Raw genomic sequence first — 19,139 nt, forward strand, 5'->3', positions numbered from 1 at the left:
GAGACCTAGGCCTGATCTCCCCAGCTGGTCAGTGCCAAGGTGTCTGCAGAGAGAGTAGTTGTGATTTTTTTTTTTCAACTTATACAGTGGTGGGACAATCCTGTTGTGCAAGATAAAAAAAAAAACCATAGCCATAGCAATCAGTATAGTATACTAGTGAGCAGATGATGCTAGTGCGGTCTCTGGGAGAGTGTCCAAAAATCTTGATTTTATTTTCTCTCCAATATGTGGTAAATGAAGAGAAAGAAAGGTCTAGAATGTCAGCAAGTACAGCAACAGGAAGCCAGAGACATTCTGATAGTAATTCTTCTTTATTTCTCATATAGCACAGCAGTAGCAACAGCCTGGTATATTTTGGCAAAATGAGTAACAGCCGCCGAAGCAGCAGTAAAAAGCAGAGAACATAATATCTGGAAAAGATTCTGAGGGCCAAACAAATGTAGAAAAGATGTATTGTGCCAGTTTGCTAACATTGCTCTGAGACCTTATAATATGAATTGGGAAGTAAAAGCATTACTATGTATTTTTATTATGCTCTACTAGCTATGTTGACAGCAATCTTTAGTGGTCATTATTGGTAATATCCCCTACTCTCTCTGTTCAGAGTTCTGTAAGGAAACACGAGTTCATAATTGTAATTTCTTCTCCTTGAGCCTATCGCTGACCAGATTTCATACATCTATTCCAATTTAAAGCACAGCTGATTCCAGATATAACAGCCGGCAGTTAGATGATTTCACAAGTTCATACATTTCATCGCGGCTTACCTGATACTCTGATTCTTGTACGTGTATTGTCAGGTTTCTTAATGAGGAGTCTGCATCATTAGCTTTCTTCAGTGCAGCTGAGGAGAGCGGCAGAGCGCCATTACAGTTTTGGCCTCCACATTTTCTCTTTCCATAGCGATCACGACATAAAGCTCCACCACAATGTGCCTGAGCACAGGGCAAATCCCCTCTGGCCCCACAAACCTGCTCAGAAAGCAAGAAATGGGTGAATGCAACACATTTTGCAGCATTCATTCTAGCAATTCAAAATTCAAGGGCCTGATTTATTATTCACTCCATTACTACCTATCATACAAACAGTATGGGATGACAGAAAAAGACCAATTGGCCCATCTAGTCTATCCAGTTATATCTTCTGTCTGTCTGTCTCTCTTTCTCTCTCTCTCTCTCTCTCTATATATATATCCACACTGCTGCCAGCCAGGGAAGCTTGGATATTTGTCTGATATTCTTCCTTATCCAAGTCAGTTTTCGTTTTCTTCTTCCTTGGTTCTCCACCATCCTGGATAGATGAGATTATCATGTTTATAGCACTACTAGATGTACTCAGACACTGAATGGGAGAAACACCTCAATAAATCAAGTCCCAAAAACGTTATCAATACATTTGAAATGGATTCTTTAGAAAAACTAGAAACAGAAAATGTTGGGCAACTCTGCTTGCTCTTCTTCTGTTTGCTCTGTTCATTGAATCACTGGCTCAGTTAATCAGAGATTACCTGGAAATAACAGAAATGAAAAGTGGAAATATCGACCATAAGATTGTACTATCTGTGGAGGACCCCTTAATATTTGTACCTAACCTTCTTTCATTTCTTCTTAATATTTCATACATCTGTGAAAATGTTGGCCGATACTCAGCTACTAGGTACTTCTAAATCCATTACTTTATTTGGGATGCACACTCCAAACGATTTAACTCATTTCTGTAAGTTAAACTTTCCTAGACTGTTACTACAGGTGAAGGCTAACATGGAAAGACGGAGAATTTTCCTTGGATCGCTGGTCTGTTATGTTGATATGGTTAGAATGATATAGGTTGTTACTTTTCAGAAGTTATTACCTCAGGTAGGGATGTACAGGTCAAAATCATTTTTTTTTCTGATCAAATTTCATTTTGTTATGAGGATTTAAAAAAAAAAAAAATAAATAATAGGGTGCACTATTTGGGGTGAATTTTAAAAAGAGTTGCTTGCATTAAAAGGCCTATATCTGGCCTTTTAATCTGTTTTAAAACAGCTTAATTGCATGCATACATGCGTCTGCTCAAGCAACTCAATGCATGGGAAAAAGGGGCGGAGTCAGTGCATGTCAGGGCGTTCCGGGTGGGGCCAACATTTACACATGTAAATCCATATTTTAAATTCAGTGGTTACAGCAAGCTGTTAGCTGTGCTTAATTATTTCTGTTCTTGGTGATGTGTAGGTCTGAAGAAAACTTATTTGAAGCTAAAAGTCACTGGGTGAGGGGTCTGGGTAAACAAGAGGGAATGCAGGCTGATGAACCAGAGTGGTCTGGATGATCTCGAGAAAGACTGGGCAAAGTTAAGAACATAACAACATGCCATACTGGGTCAGACCAAGGGTCCATCAAGCCCAGCATCCTGTTTCCAACAATGGCCAATCCAGGCCATAAGAACCTGGCAAGTGCCCAAAAACTAGGTCTATTCCATGTTACCATTGCTAGTAATAGCAGTGGCTATTTTCTAAGTCAACTCAATTAATAGCAGGTAATGGACTTCTCCTCCAAGAACTTATCCAATTATTTTTTAAAAAACACAACTATACTAACTGCACTAACCACATCCTCTGGCAACAAATTCCAGAGTTTAATTGTGCGTTGAGTGAAAAAGAACTTTCTCTGATTAGTTTTAAATGTGCCACACGCTAACTTCATGGAATGCCCCCTAGTCTTTCTATTATCCAAAAGAGTAAATAACCGATTCACATCTACCCGTTCTAGACCTCTCATGATTTTAAATACCTCTATCATATCGCACCTCAGCCATCTCTTCTCCAAGCTGAAAAGTCCTAACCTCTTTAGTCTTTCCTCATAGGGGAGTTGTTCCATTCCCCTTATCATTTTGGTAGCCCTTCTCTGTACCTTCTCCATCTCAATTATATATTTTTTGAGATGCGGCGACCAGAATTGTATACTGTATTCAAGGTGCGGTCTCACCATGGAGCGATACAGAGGCATTATGACATTTTCTGTTTTATTCACCATTCCCTTTCTAATAATTCCCAACATTCTGTTTGCTTTTTTGACTGCTGCAGCACACTGAACTGATGATTACAATGTGTTATTCACTATGACGCCTAGATCTCTTTCTTGGGTTGTAGCACCTAATATGGAACCTAACATTGTGTAACTATAGCATGGGTTATTTTTCCCTAATACATCACCTTGCACTTATCCACATTAAATTTCATCTGCCATTTTGATGCCCAATTTTCCAGTCTCACAAGGTCTTCCTGCAATTTATCACAATCTGCTGTGATTTAACTACTCTGAACAATTTTGTATCATCTGCAAATTTGATTATCTCACTATTCGTATTTCTTTCTAGATTCATTTATAAATATATTGAAAAGTAAGGGTCCCAATACAGATCCTTGAGGCACTCCACTGCCCACTCCCTTCCACTGAGAAAATTGTCCATTTAATCCTACTCTCTGTTTCCTGTCTTTTAGCCAGTTTGTAATCCACGAAAGGACATCACCACCTATCCCATGACTTTTTACTTTTCCTAGAAGCCTCTCATGTCAAACGCCTTCTGAAAATCCAAGTACACTACATCTACCGGTACACCTTTATCCACATGTTTATTAACTCCTTCAAAAAAGTGAAGCAGATTTGTGAGGCAAGACTTGCCTTGGGTAAAGCCAAGCTGACTTTGTTCCATTAAACCATGTCTTTCTATATGTTCTGTGATTTTGATGTTTAGAACACTTTCCACTATTTTTCCTGGCAATTGACATCCAACCGATCCAACCAATCTGTTATGTATTTCTTGGGTGGGAGATCTGAGTGTAATGGGAGGGGAAATTCAAGCTGAAGGTCTAGGAGTGTCTCGATGATATGGAGAAGGACTGGGTGAACTGGTGGAGGAATTGGAAAGCTGGTGATTTCAATTTTGCAAGCACATTTTAAAATGTACCAGACTTGTGTGCATAAATCAGGATTTTACGCGAGCAAGTTGTATTTTTTTTCATGCATAAAATATACACGTGCGTATATTTATAGAATAGGTAGGAAAAGCATGTGCTTTCAATGCATTGAAATATGCACTTTCAATGCATTGCAAGAGTTTGCGCATAACCATACATATGCGCATATGTTGGGTAATAGACATATTTTATAATCTGCACATATCTAATATATGCAGGTTATAAACTAGAGATGTGCATCATTTTTTGTGTTCGTGTCGTTCTTCGTTTTTCGGCCGCCATGGAAAATGTCGTTTTGTTTCGGTTCGGGTCTTTTTTTTCGCGAAAATTCGTTTTTCCGATTAGTGCGCACTAACGGGAGTCAGTGCGCGCTAACTCCCCATTAGTGCGCGCTAACTCCCCATTAGTGCACGCTAACTCCTGTTAGTGCGCACTAACAAAAACCGTTAGATTTTGTTACTTTTTGTTACTTTTTGTTAGTTTTTGTTAGTGCGCGCTAACGGGAGTTAGCGCGCACTAACGGGGAGTTAGCGCGCACTGACTCCCGTTAGTGCGCACTAATCGGAAAAACGAATTTTTGTGAAAAAATGGGAAAATCCTGATTTTTTTCGGGCTCCCTGAAACATGCCGAATTGGACAATTTCGTTGCAATTTTCCAATTCGGCAAAAACGAATGCACATCTCTATTATAAACTACTGTGGTAAATATTTGTGTGGCCATATACATGTATATATGAGGTAGTGCAAAGTTGTTTGAAAGTTATTCACCCTGTACATAATTTTTCCTGAAAAATATCTGCATACATTTTAGCAGCTATAATTGTGTATGGGTGGGATAATATTCACAGTGGGGCGGATTTTAAGAGCCCTGCTCGCCTAAATCCACCTAAATCCGGGCGGATTTAGGCGAGCAGGGCCCTGCGCGCTGGTGCGCCTATTTTACATAGGCCTACCGGCGCGCGCAGAGCCCCGGGACTCGCGTAAGTCCTGGGGTTTTCTGAGGGGGGCGTGTCAGGGGCATGTCGGCATCGTTTTGGGGGCAGGCCCAGGGGCGTGGTTACGGCCCGGGGCACTCCGGGGGCGTGGCCACGCCCTCCGCACCCGCCCCCAGGTCGCGTCCCGGCGCTCAAGCGGCCAGCTGGCGCGCGGGGATTTACGTCTCCCTCCGGGAGGCGTAAATCCTCCGGGTGGGTTGGGTAGGGGAAGGTGAGGGGAGGGCAAAAGAAAGTTCCCTCCGAGGCCGCTCAGATTTTGGAGCGGCCTCGGAGGGAACGGGGGTAGGCTGCGCAGCTCGGCGCGCGCCGGCTATACGGAATCGATAGCCTTGCGCGCGCCGATCCAGGATTTTAGCGGCTACACGCGGCTAAGCGCATATCTACTAAAATCCAGCGTACTTTTGTTTGCGCCTGATGCGCCAGCAAAAGTACAGCAAATCGCGCGGTTTGAAAATCTACCCCAGTGGACATATCTGCGTAAGTTTGTTTTGAAAGTTGTTGTAACTTATACATGTATTTGTTGACTTTCTTGAGGCGGGCATGGACCCTTGTAGCGAGGTGGAGTTGGTGCAACCTGCAGGTAGGAGCCCTGCAGGTCCCCACCATTGGCTGGTGGAGCTGACTGTGGCAGAGACCAAACTAGAGCCTCACCTATACTAGCCCTCATTTCCCTTAGGTTGAGCCCTTGGGTGCCGGGGCTGGCAGGACTTCCACCTCGTGTACTCTGTAGACGATGTGGAAGTCTATGCAGATGGGCGAGTCACAGGCTAGGGTCTGGGGCAGGTTAGGTACAGGTGTAGTTGGAGACAAGTCAAGCAGTGGTCACAGCAGGCAGTGTTCAGGCATAATTGAGAGTCAGGCAGTGGTCAGAGGCAGGCAGAGTTCAATCGTAATCGGGAATCAGGCAGTGGTCAGTGGCAGGTGGAGTGCAATCGTGTCAAGTCTCAAATCAGGCTGAAGTCAGAACCAGAGATCCGTCCGAGGGGAGGTGGGATGGATAGGCAGGCTGGGAGGCGAGGAACAGCACAGGTGGGCAAGAAGAGATACTGAAGGACTGAAGACTGACCATAGGACGAAGATGAAAAATTAAAGACAGAGCACAAGACAAAGACAAAGAACTCAGAGAAGATGACCAGGGATTGCCAAGATGAGGACCAGGAACACAGCTGAGGCAACTAGCTCTACCAAAGATAGTTGACCTATTGCTGAAGTGCAGGTTGCAGGAAGCAAGGGCCTTTTAAGGCTAGGACTTGTAACCTCATCAAGAGGTGCTGTGGGGCTTTTCCCATCGTGGACCCATTAAATTTAGGCAACAGGCATGCATGCGCGCCTAAGGAGGGCACACCACATCAGGAACTATCGGCGGCATCTCTGCTGCAAATACTGGCGCCATACTGCCGCTTCGGGTAGCGGTGTTAAGAACATAAGAACATAAGAAATTGCCATGCTGGGTCAGACCAAGGGTCCATCAAGCCCAGCATCCTGTTTCCAACAGACGCCAAACCAGGCCACAAGAACCTGGCAATTACCCAAACACTAAGAAGATCCCATGCTACTGATGCAATTAATAGCAGTGGCTATCCCCTAAGTAAACGTGATTAATAGCCGTTAATGGACTTCTCCTCTAAGAACTTATCCAAACTTTTTTTGAACCCAGCTACACTAACTGCACTAACCACATCCTCTGGCAACAAATTCCAGAGCTTTATTGTGCATTGAGTGAAAAATAATTTTCTCCGATTAGTCTTAAATGTGCTACTTGCTAACTTCATGGAATGCCCCCTAGTCTTTCTATTATTTGAAAGTGTAAATAACCGATTCACATCTACTCGTTCAAGACCTCTCATGATCTTAAAGACCTCTATCATATCCCCTCTTAGCCGTCTCTTCTCCAAGCTGAACAGCCCTAACCTCTTCAGCTTTTCCTCATAGGGGAGCTGTTCCATCCCCTTTATCATTTTGGTTGCCCTTCTCTGTACCTTCTCCGTTGCAACTATATTTTTTTTGAGATGCGGCGACTAGAATTGCCGAGTGCGCCAAATAGTTGCAGTGGACCAGGATAAAGGTGAGCGTGGTGGTCCGTGTGTTAGCCCACTGACCGCTGAGTGTAACACTTCTCATTCGGGCTGTTCCAAAATAAGAGAGGTTTAGTTATACTGTGCATTTGATGACCTGATATAGAAAACTTGGGGATGGAGAATGTCTCTGTTTATTTTTTGATACTTATTCTGCATGCTTGCACTAATGTGGTTAAAGTTTTTGGTTTAAGTGGCTCTCCTCTCATCACTCTCATGCGTTGTGTTTGCTTATTTTGGTATACTGACTACATGAACCTTTACTTGCTGATTTTGTTATTTTGGTGATATTGTTATTGTAGTACCTTTTTGACATATTTATTTGAGCATTATTATTATAACCAATAAAACTTTGAAAGCAATGCAGCATGTTAATTGATACTTGACAAAAGCCCTCACTGATGTCTGAGATCAACAGTCATGAGGATTTTCTTCCTTTTGATACTCACTTTTTCATTCAGTTTGCTGATCTCTGGAACCTTTATCTTCTTCAGCTGGTCGGAATTTAGTTTTTTTTTTGAGGCTAAGTCGTTCAACATGACACGTATGTTTTTCCTGGTGTTGGATGAATCTTTGATGAGGGGGGTTGCGTCATTTGCTTTCTGGGCAGCCGCTGAAGAGGTTTGGTAATGCTTGCTGATTTTGTTGTAAGCCTCTGTATAAAACAAATATCACATGGAATAATACTAATGAGCATGTTTTCAGATTTGATATACATTGGTCTTTGACGAGGACCCTAAATATGCTAATTTCTGAAATACGCACAATGTTAGCTCTTCTTCCAAGCATTGAAAGTTCTTCATATTTGTGCAGAATAAGAGTAAATGCAGAGTCTATTTTCAATAGCATTAAATACTATATCAGCAAGGCAGTACTTTTAAGGATTAATGTTCAGCAAACCCATTCTTCTGCAAATACACAGGGAGCACATTTATTTATTTATTTATTTTATTTCACAGAATTTATGCTCTGCCATCTTACCAGAATCTGTTCTTGGTAGATTACAAATAAGGCACAACACAAATTACAATAGCAAGCAATTAAAACCAATTAAAATACATCATTTCCCTTTGAAAATATCCTACAAGGTCCATGGGGACAACAGTACCTGCGCTAACTGGAATATTCTATTCCTCAGTCAGGTTAGGATATTCCCTGACCCCTGTGAAACTACTCACTCTAAGTAAAAGCTCAGTTCTACATGTGGAATGTATTCCCTTCACTTAACCACACCCCCAGGAATGCCTTTTTTTACTCTGGCTAAAGCTGTGCACATTGTGAAACCTCATGAGAGTTGAGTAGCTGCTTAATTAACCAGCTAAATTCCTTTGAATGCACTAAATTGTGTTAAAATCGTCCCTTTACATGTGTAAATGTGATGTCTTTCTGATGTATTAATGGCTGATGTTAATGAGATGTAAATGAAGGATGTGTTACCACAGACAGTAAAGTACACGTGTGAAAGTACACATTTTAATGTGGATGGTAATGGAAAAGGATAATTACACCTCCCCGAGGTAGAGTTCAAATTCTTGCATTAATGTATTAGCAATACAATTTGTGCATTTTAACGTGTTTGTGCTTTTTCTCTGTGCTAATAGGTGTAACCCCTATCCAGGCACATAAAGAGTGTGTGATGCTGTTTTTTTGTGCTCCTAGCACTAGCCTCTGTGGGTTCAAAAACATACTCTGGTTGGGTAGATCAGGACTGGACCTGTCCTAGAGACTTATGGCAATATCTCCTTATGCTGGACAGGGAAAATACAAAACATCTTCCTTTCTCTTCTGTGATCATCTGATTGCACCAATATATACAATCTTCTCTTTCCCACACTGGAAAATTCATATCTTGAACCTAGCCCTGGGTATTAGCAGACAGTGTCTCACTTAATGGTTATGTTTCAAACTTTTACATGTTTCTTCTTCTGGGGTTCCTAGCAATCAATTAACAATAAAAAAAAAAATGCAAAAAAATGAGGCATAGGATGCATAGCAGAGATAAGCAGTAGCACAAAAATAAATATACTTTAAACTTCCTCTTCCTTTAGCACTCAGATCTTAATCTGGTTTTCAACATGTCTGTTATCTTAGGCATTCTTCATATACAATCTCATTAGTACACATATCCCTTCACTAAATTCTTCTCAGCAACAATTCTTAGAAAACCCATAGACTCTGTCATGAGGTAGTTGTGATCCATAGTTCCCCCTAGGTGCCTCATGGCCTAGGAGCATATATAGCCTCTACTTCAGGGTTTTGACTGAAATATGCAAGGGCCATACTCAGTCTCGGGGTGAAATCCCTGAGTCCAGTCTCAAAATCTATTCAGCCCCAGGGCGTGGAGTCTTGGACTGGCGGGAGACTGAAACTCCAGGGCCCAAGGCTGGCATGGGGAATCTCTTTCTCTCTCTTACTCTATCTGGGGGTAATCACAGTCTCTTTGGTGCTATGTTGTCTCTGAGCCAATAACCATGCGCAACACTGAGGTGGGATGTTCCAAAAAACAAACTTTAGCAAATCTTCAATGGTTATAACATGACACTACACATATTTCCTCACAGTCTCAATCATGTTTGTTCTGGGTAAATGTCCCTCAGTGTGAATGGCACTAGGATGACCTATCTTGCCAGGATGTGGAAGCAAAGCTTTTAATTTGGTAGGGGTCTCCTGTTTCCAACGAATATCCTATTTCATAGTAGAAAAAGAAATATCTGGCATCTTATATGCTCTCACAAATGTAATCTACACAGTCCTTTCAGCTGATTAGACAGAGACTCAGACAGTTCTAGATCTTTCTTATTGAAAGCCCCCAAAACTCAGCATGACGTGGAAGCTCCTCACTCCCTTCTTCTGAGCAGGAAGGATGGACAAAATTTCCTCCCAAACTAAAAAGGACACCAAAATCTTCTCAAAAAACAAAATACTTCTCTTGTGGCCAGTCACAGCAGGTCTTTTTTTCTCTGACCTCCTCCAGCCAATTAAAAATCCCCCCAGATCCAGGAACAGAAATACACCACAGTCCAAAAATGACTCTCCAAAAGATTGCTCACACTAAACTGAGATAAACCATCCTGGACTAGTTGGGTACTGAACAAGGATGTATACGGCATGATGTGTTTCACGAATGTCAGTAAAGAAAAGTTCATAAATAAATAAATAAATAACTAAGGGGCTCTGTTGGACTGGAAGAACCAACAGACCCCCAAGGACTCATTGCTGAATCACCAAAATCTTTCAGAGAATATATACTCCCTCTTTGGGCTTAGAGTGATAATGACACAGGACACATTCCTCCTAGACTGTGGTGGATTTTCAATTTTTCTGCCCCTAGGCATTCTTGGTACTGTCACTCCCAATAAGGAGTAATAGAGCAGAAGAAATAAGGCACAGCCCTCTTTGCTCTGCTCTGCTCTGTCTGCTCCAGGCTTATCTTCTCCCCTGGAGGTAAGCAGCTGAATTAGAGAGCAGAGTGTCTTTTCTTTGCTCCCTGCTGTCTCTTCTGACCTCATCTCCTCCCCTCCTATTGCCTGTACAGGATAGGATGAGTTGGAGCAGGAAACAGAAGGCTGTTTTCTGCTGAGTGAGATTCAGATGCTCCCATATTTTTCCTACCCTAGGCACAGGCCTAGTGTGCATATAGGCAAATCCAGGCCTGCTTCTAGAGTTTCTCCCTAACACTAACCACCGATTACAACCCTTACAGGTGTAAACACCCCCCCCCCCCCCTTTGCCGAGGGTCATCTTCGGGAACTGCAAGGGTAGTAAAAGCCTGTCTACAGTTCTTTATCTTCCCAGTTGGTCACATCAGTACCAGAATAGCTGCCCTTAGCCCCCTCCAGCAGAACTCTTTAAGCTCTCTCTCCAGCTCCGGCTTCTCTTCTTTCTCTTTCTTGTGCCTCAGGAGAAGAACCTTTTACCTCCCCCCTCACAATCCATCTTCTTTGGGGGAAAGTACCCATTTTCACTCAATACTAGATACACACCTCTCTGAACTTCCTACCACTGGAAAATTCTAGATTTTTCTGAATGGCACTTTTCTAGTGAACTGAATCAGGGGCCATCCAGGTTTCATCTAAGCAGTCACTGATAAGATGATGTACTTTGCAACCTGGTGAGTTAGTGATTTAGATTTTGGCAACTTTCAGTACATCAAATGGTCTTTTACCATTCACAGCATGACAGTGAATACAGCGGATGATAGAATGATACCACCAGAGCCTGTGGATTTGAAAGCCTTAGTTAGGGAGATGACCACTTCTTTTGGGAGTCATCCTGCCAACAAGGCTGGTTTGAGAGGTGTAGTACCATTTAATACAAAAATCTTCTTTTGTGGGACATTATAGCTGTAACATGAACTAAAAAAAAAATCAAGACATTCAGAGCTATGGATGCCCCAGAAAACATAACTCAGCATTTTTTGTCATTACATCATGAATGGGTTTCTATAGCATCATGATACAGTTACTGTCAAATATAAGTGACTATAATTTTATTTCTCATAATTAAAAAGTTTTGAATTGTTAGTATATTACAAATAAGGTCAGAAACAAAATTTGTCTGACATCATTGTCTGACATTGATTGTTATTGTTCAATGTTCCATGTAAAAAAAAAAAACCCCGGTCTAACCTCCCAGACCAGGGCAACCTTTTCGTTACTTGTAAACCGGATTGATTTGTATTGTATACAGGAATTCCGGTATATAAAAATTAAAAATAAATAAATAAATAAATCATCCCATGATTGTATTTTGTATTTTTTATTTAGTGTATTTTAATACATCATACATTTTTAGAAAGCCTTGTGCATAAACTGCCTAAATTTAACAGTTTCCATATAATGCAATGTATCCAGGGGCCATTCTCTCATTAAACAAAGTGAGGTAGCTGCCTTAGCAAACTTTTGGGGTGGCAGCAAGTGTTTCTCAAAAAACACCTTTGAGGCGGCCACATCCAGATGAAAAGCCTGAGTTGTAGGGTTTAATGATGAACCCACGGGCAGGAAAAGGACCCTGCAGCAGTGCAGGTTGGTGACTGGGTTCTCATCCCCTACAGGCAGGAAAAGGACTTTGTGGCAGCATAGACTCGTGATGGGTTCATGGGATTCCCACACCTTGTGGGCAGGAAAAGAACCCTGCAGTTGCATGGGTTGGTGATGTGTCTGCAGAGTTGTTCACCCTGCATAGGCATAAAAAAGATCTCCACTGCAGCGCTGGCTGGTAACGTGCCCTTAGAGTTCCCATTCTCAGTGGGCAGCCTGGTATACATACCCCTGGGTTCCCACTCCATGTGGGCAGAAGAAGGCCCTATGGAGGCACAGGATGGTGATGCTCTCTGTCAGGTTTAGGAAGGCATTATGGGGAGTGGGTGTGTGAGTAAATGAAAAGGATGAGAAAGACAAAGCGGGTGGGATGGAAACGATGGAAGGAAGGAGTAAGTAAAGGGAAGAGAAGGAAAAGAGGGGGTAAGTGAGTGGGGAGGGGAAGGGAAGGGTAAGTGAGAGGGCAGGGAGGACTGTGACTGAGAGGGAAGAAAGGGAAGGCAAAGGTGTGGCGAGTGAGAGAGAAGAGAAGAGGAGGTGTGAGTAAAGGTAGAAAGGGAAGGGGTGTGAGTAAGTGGAAGAAGAGGTAAGAGTAAAAGAGAGGGAAATGATGGAAAGGGAGCAACATTGGGGTGCGTGTGAGCGAGAAAGTGTATAGGGCTAGTGAAGGCAATAGGTGGCTGCCTAGCGCGCCATAGTTTTGGGTGTGGCATAGCAGTGGCATGACTGTAATGATTGTGACTCCTTGTTCTTCTTTTCTATGTGGGCCCTGAAGATGAAGTTGTATTACGTGGGTCTGCATTGATAGGAAGAAGGAGTTGCAAACAACACAGCTGGAAGGAGGTGGAGCGGTGTCTGCGTGTACCCTAAGAGGGAAGAGGAGGAGTCCCATTGACTGTGTGGACTGAAGGTGGAGGCCACTGCTGCTTGTGCATCCAGAGAGGGAGAGGTGTGAGTATATATGAATAAGCAAGAGACCATGGGGTAGATTTTAAAAGGTGCGCGCGCACATGGACGTGTTGATTTTATAACATGTGCGCGGTGTGCGCAAGGCCTGTCCACACACATAACAGATTTAAAATTCGGCCTTATGTGTGTGTGTGAGTGAGTGAGCAAAAGACCGTGTGTGTGAGTGAACATGTGAGACTCTGTGTGTGAATATGTGTGTGTGAGCGAGCATGTGAGAGTGTGAGTGAGTGTTGTATGAATATGGTCAGTACAAGAGATGTCAGAGCTGAGAAAACGAAACTTAAGAAGACTGATTTCCTGGAAACTAACAGCAAGTGCACATGGCAGAATAAGCACCCTAGTAACAAAGCACGTACACATGCACAAATTTACTAATTGGACAAGGGATAAGGGGCAGGTAAACGCAGACACCTGTTGATTGGCTGAAGGAAAACCCTTATACAGCTGTGCACTAGCAATAGATCTCTGAGTAGGTTTGAGCTTACAACATTTGCTTTGTAATGCTTGCTACTTCTAAAGAAACCATGCCTTTCTTTATAATAAACTTCACTAAAGACTTTTAAAGATGGTCTTTATTGGTCTTTGTAGTCCGAGGTGTTTTACATATGGTCCCGTGACTCGGATCTCTGGAAGCCCTGATCAAGCCTCCACAGGATGTCTGTTTCCGGTATTGAGCATGCGGTGGCTGCCCACCACTACCGACGGTCCCAGCGCTTTGGGCGTGGTTGGAGTCTGTTAGCAGCACCCAAGAGTGGTGCACTCAGGGCCATGACACCTTCTGGCACCTGATCGGGTCCGTGACATGTTCTGGAGCCCGTATTCTTTTGTTGGCCTCATCCGAGACATCGGAGCAGGTAAGGCCCTGGATCCCTTTCTTATACAAGGTTGTCCCTATTTTTCTTGTTGTTATATTTGTATGTTTAACAGTAGATTTTTCTATCTAAGTAGATTTCTCCGTTTCTTGGCTTGTGCTTTTTCTGCCTCATTTACCCTTTCCTAAGCTTATTCAGTTTTCCTAGATTTCGCTCGCATCAGGCCCCCACCTTTTCGGAGGCAGGTCCCTGTGAAACACCGCTTATCTCAGTGCTTGTCTGCTTGGCTCAGTGGTTTGCTAGCTCAGTGTGATATCCAGCGGTTTCATATTTCATGACAGGCTGCTGGAAGCTGGAGTCTTAACTTGGAGTGAGTTGCCCCCCCCCCCCCCCCGTAGGAATTCTTTTGTGTCATGCTGAGAGAGTGAGAGCACGGTGTTCTGTGGGAGCTGGAGTCTTAACTTGGAGTAGGTTGGCTCCCCATAGGAATTTCTTTGTGTCGAGCAGAGAGAGGGAGAGAGGGAGCTGAGGTGATTCCTCCCCTCCTTCACTTTCATTTTAGTTTTCACAACTGTGTAGTTAGTTTCCAGGTGCCTTTCTCTTTAAGACAGAGTTCTGAGATGAGATTAAAATCCTTTTCTTCTTCTACTTTCTGCCTTTCTGAGTTCAAAGTGTTTTTCATCAGTGAGAGATTCTAGAGTTGGGTCTGTTGTCTCGTTTTGTGCTGTGCTGTGGAGCTGCATTTTCATATGTGATCTAGTGGCATTTTCTGTTTTGTGTTGTGCTTATGAGGGAGGGATGTCTTTATTTAGAGCTACTTTCATTTAATATTTAGATTTGATTTATTCTTAGAAGAGGATGTATTGCTTTCCCTTGTTTTAGAGTTCCCTAGGAGTTAATTACTAGTGATAAAGTTTACAACTCACCGCTTGAGTGGCTGTGCAGAGAGAGGAACAAAAAAGAAGGGGGGGGGGGGGGTCAGCTGAGAGGGGAGATACAGAGAGACGGACAAGGAAACAAAGGAGAAAAGTGAGACTCCATTTTAATGAATTGATCAGTTTAGTTTAAAAACAGAAATTTGTGTGTTTAGTTTAAAAACAGACTGGCAAGGAATTAAAAGATATTAAGAAGAATAATAATAGTTCTTGGGACATTGAGAAAAAGTTATTCAGCAGTCAGGATTCAGGCTATTACAAAGCATACAGAGATTTGGTCATTGCACTGGCACACTTACAGTACTTCCCTAAGCCTTTTCTTGCATATTTAAAATTGCCCTTATGTAAAAGTTATATGTATGCATTAACAATGATTTGTCATTTCACAGAGGACAGAGACTTTCCCAGAAGTGAAAGAGTTATCTCAGTAACAAAGATTCTGTTGCAGCACTGTATTCCAAAAAAGAAAAAAATCTGCAGCTGAGTATTAATGAGTATAGTGCCTCCTAGAGACACAGCAATAGAAAAGAAAAAAGGTAGCCTTATGACTGCATTTTGCTGAATTAATATCAGAATGTTTAGTTTCAATTGAGCTATAATTTCTCTAACCTTTATGTTGCCAGATTTTATATTTGTTCCAGGTTAATAACAGATGAAACGTTTGAAGACTGTTGAAGATTACATTTTCTCCTTTTTCCCAGTTTTTCATTTTTAAACAGATCTCCTTTTTGATTTTTACTTTTGTTTTATTCTAGATCAATGTAGACACTAAGTATTTTTTCACACACTTTTTTGGCCTAATTTATTTTTGATCAGGGGTTTGAGCTCAAAAGAAAAAATATGTGTTTACTTGTTGTTTGTTTTCTGTGTTGTGTGTCCTTACACCTGAAGAGTGAATGAAGTTGTGTGTCAAAGTTTAATGTTCTATGTAATGACTGATGGAATCTTCTCCCTGATTAATCTGAATTTGTTTTGCTCTTATGTTAGATTCTGATCAAGTAACATACCTAGTGCTGAATTGAAAGGCTGTGCTTCGATGTCACTGAAGTGCACTAAGCCGAGAGAACTGTTTCCCCACATGCATCATTGAATTCAGAGATTATCCCATCCTTATAACTACATCCTTTGCCATGGAATTGGACTGTGAACTGTTTCAAAGAAAGCCATCGTATACCTTTCATCATACGTTTCATCATTTGATTTTCTTTTGTGTGTGCACTGCTTTGTGTCTTGCTCAGATGCTGTTTGGACCTATTTGCAAATGCTATTATTTAGACAGAATTAATGCAGTTTTTCCAAGTTTTGTAGCATTTTCCAGTCTAACTTCTACCACTTATATTTATTTATTTATTTATTTATTTATTTAATAGCTTTTATATACCGACAAACGTTGGGAACATCTCGTCGGTTTACAGAGAACAGAACTGAGCAACAGGCTTTACTTTGCTAAATCAGCTAAATGATTATGTAATATGTCTTTCTTTACCTTCGTCTATGAAAGCTGCTTTGATCACATTACTCAAATACCATATCCCACTGCTTGCCCTCTTAGAGTGAGATATGTCTCAGTATGGATCAAATGTTTTCTTGAATTTCTTATTTGAGTATCTGTCTTCTTCTCTGGATCTTCTTTTTCTATTCTTCCTTACCAAAGGGATGGTTTGGAACCTGTACCATGGGAACCATTCATCCCTCATTTTTCTTAATCCCCCTAAAAATGGGTCAACAACTAGGGATGCTTCTGTATAGCACCTGTTCTAGCCTCAGAAAGAAGCGTGACCTTAAGATAGGTAACTGGAAGGATGATGAATGGCCTCCAGAAAATATCATGGCCTATTATGACCCTGCCTCCTGGGCTCAGGATGGCTCTTGGGGTTACAGAACTCCAATATATATGTTAAATCATATTATAAGACTGCAAGCTGTTGTTGATATAATTACTGATGAAACTGTAAAAGCACTGAGAATACTAGCTACACAGCAAAGGTTTCCGGAATGCCATTTACCAGAACTGTCTAGCTTTAGATTACATACTAGCTTCTAAAGGAGGACTATGTGGAAAATTTAATCTCAGTAACTGTTGTCTTCAAATAGATGACAAAGACAAAGTAATTGAAGAAATTACACAAAACATGATGTCCATTGCTCACGTATTGGTACACACATGGAAAGGATTCGAAGTCAGTGATCCTTTTGGATCCCTTGAATCATGGTTCTCTAGATTAGGCTCAGGTTTAAAAATTCTAATTGGCTCTGTATGTACCATTGCTTTGCTGGGACTTGATGTTTGCTTATGTCTACCATGCCATTGTATCTGCCTGCGAAGATGTCACGATCGAGTGTCGGAAATGTTGGTAACTCAGACGAATGCACGGATCATGCTGCACCAAGCAGAGACTTTGAACCTGATGCTCTTGAATTCTAATGATATTAATGCATCATTCCCCACCACTAATAATAGCTATCTGTGAAAAATGAGTACATTGGTACGAGGACGGGTAAGTCTCTAGCCACTAAGGAATAGCCTTGGTCAGGCAGAACAACCTAAGACAGGCGATGTGCGACGCAGATAGGTGTGAAGGGTTCCTAGGAGAAACCCTTCAAAGAGGGGAATGTATGAATATGGTCAGTACAAGAGACATCAGAGCTGAGAAAACGAAACTAAAGAAGACTGATTTCCTGGAAACTAACAGCAAGTGCAAATGGAAGAATAAGCACCTTAGCAACAAAGCACATACACATGCACAAATTTACTAATTGGACAAGGGATAAGGGGCGGGTAAATGTAGACACTTGTTGATTGGCTGAAGGTAAACCCTTATAAAGCTGTGCACTAGCAATAGATCTCTGAGTAGGTTTGAGCTTACAACATTTGCTTTGTAACGCTTGCTACTTCTAAAGAAACCACGCCTTTCTTTATAATAAACTTTACTAAAGACTTTTAAAGATGGTCTTTATTGGTCTTTCTAGTCCGAGGTTTTTTACAGTGTGCAAGTGTAAGAATGAACATACGTGTGTATATGAAAGAGATAGTAGGCCAGGTCTTTGTGCAGCCCCCTCCCCTACTAATCCAGGACAATCTCAGTGTGATTAGACATCAAAAGTTCCCAGATATAGAGAAGGGGAATTTTAAAATCCTTATTAGTTTTAATTGTTATTGGGTGTTTTTCAATGTATGGCTATTTTGAAATATTTTATTGGTTTTTGAGCGATTTAAATTTTTTTTTTATATGAGTTTAATTATTGGATGCTATTTTATTGATCAGTTGTTTTGAAATATTTATTCACTTTATGGTTTTACTATTATGAATGATGTTTTAAATCTCCTGATTTTATTGTTGTGTTGTGAGTATTGGTGATGTGTCTGTTTTTCTATTGTTGCATTACACACAGAATCTGACTTTTTGCAGTTTCCATTTCAGTCTTTGTCTGCACATTTCAATTTATTGCTGCACCCATCGACCGCAGACAGCTGAGGCCTCTCTGTCTCACCTCTTTTCTATGTTTCTCAGCTCCCATCGGCAAGACGGATGCCCCCTCTTCCACAAGCCGACCGCTCCGGCATCTCCGGACCAGCAAGGGCGATAGCGTTTGCCATTTTTCCTCTGGGATCACCTAGGACACGTGTGCGTGTGCTGGTCCTCCTTTTACGTACATCATGGTGGGAACCTTGGGGGCTTCCCCTCCGCATGACGTCACTACCTCTGTGTATTTAAACCTCAGCTTCCTTTCCAGCTACAAGTTAGCAAGGATTCGTTCCTGCTGATTTCACTCAGGTTACAGACGCCTTCACTCTGTACACTACTTCGGATGATCTAGGTACCCGCTCCTCGGGTGCCTTACTTCGTTCCTGGTTACCCTTCGGGGTCAGCTTGTTCCAGCTAAAGGATGCCCTTGGTACCCGCTCCTCGGGGGCCTTGCCTCATCCTGGGCCTCCGCTCCTTGGAGGTCCCTCTCTTCTTCAGCCTATCTCAACAGAGGGAGTACCCCAGCTTTCCAGCTTGTCTCTCTCTCTCTTACCATCTACAGTGTGGATTCATGGCATACCCCGCTCTGCGGACCACTACCGAATCTACCTTACAGGCCTGCCATCTACAGTGTGGATTCACAGTGTACTCCACTCTGCGGACCACTACCAGATCTACAATCTATTGGTGAGAGTTCATCTCTGCGAGTCACGCTGTGGAGTATCAGCGAGACCACTCCTCTGGGACCACCCTCCTCTGTACAGAGGCTCTCTGCCTGCTCCTCTGGTTATTTCCATCATCAGCTGTATAATAAAGACTCTTTAGACTTCTCTGTGTATATACCATTAGAGCCAGCCTATCGCAGCAAGTCCCCACAGGGCTCCTCCCT

General features: G+C 42.1%; 1 protein-coding gene across 1 annotated transcript in view; it reads right to left on the bottom strand.

The window, feature by feature from the left end:
• LAMB4 (laminin subunit beta 4) overlaps positions 1–19,139 on the bottom strand; it is a 261,501-nt gene that overhangs the window by 58,355 nt on the left and 184,007 nt on the right. The window contains exons 28-29 of the mRNA XM_029617285.1: positions 7,478–7,683; positions 768–971 (exon numbers count right to left, since the gene is read on the bottom strand). Of these exons, the coding sequence (XP_029473145.1) occupies positions 768–971; positions 7,478–7,683 (410 nt within the window). The remainder of the gene's footprint in view (positions 1–767; positions 972–7,477; positions 7,684–19,139) is intronic.

The sequence above is a fragment of the Rhinatrema bivittatum genome, chromosome 9 (genome assembly GCF_901001135.1).
Source record: "Rhinatrema bivittatum chromosome 9, aRhiBiv1.1, whole genome shotgun sequence".
NCBI classification, from domain to species: domain Eukaryota; kingdom Metazoa; phylum Chordata; class Amphibia; order Gymnophiona; family Rhinatrematidae; genus Rhinatrema; species Rhinatrema bivittatum.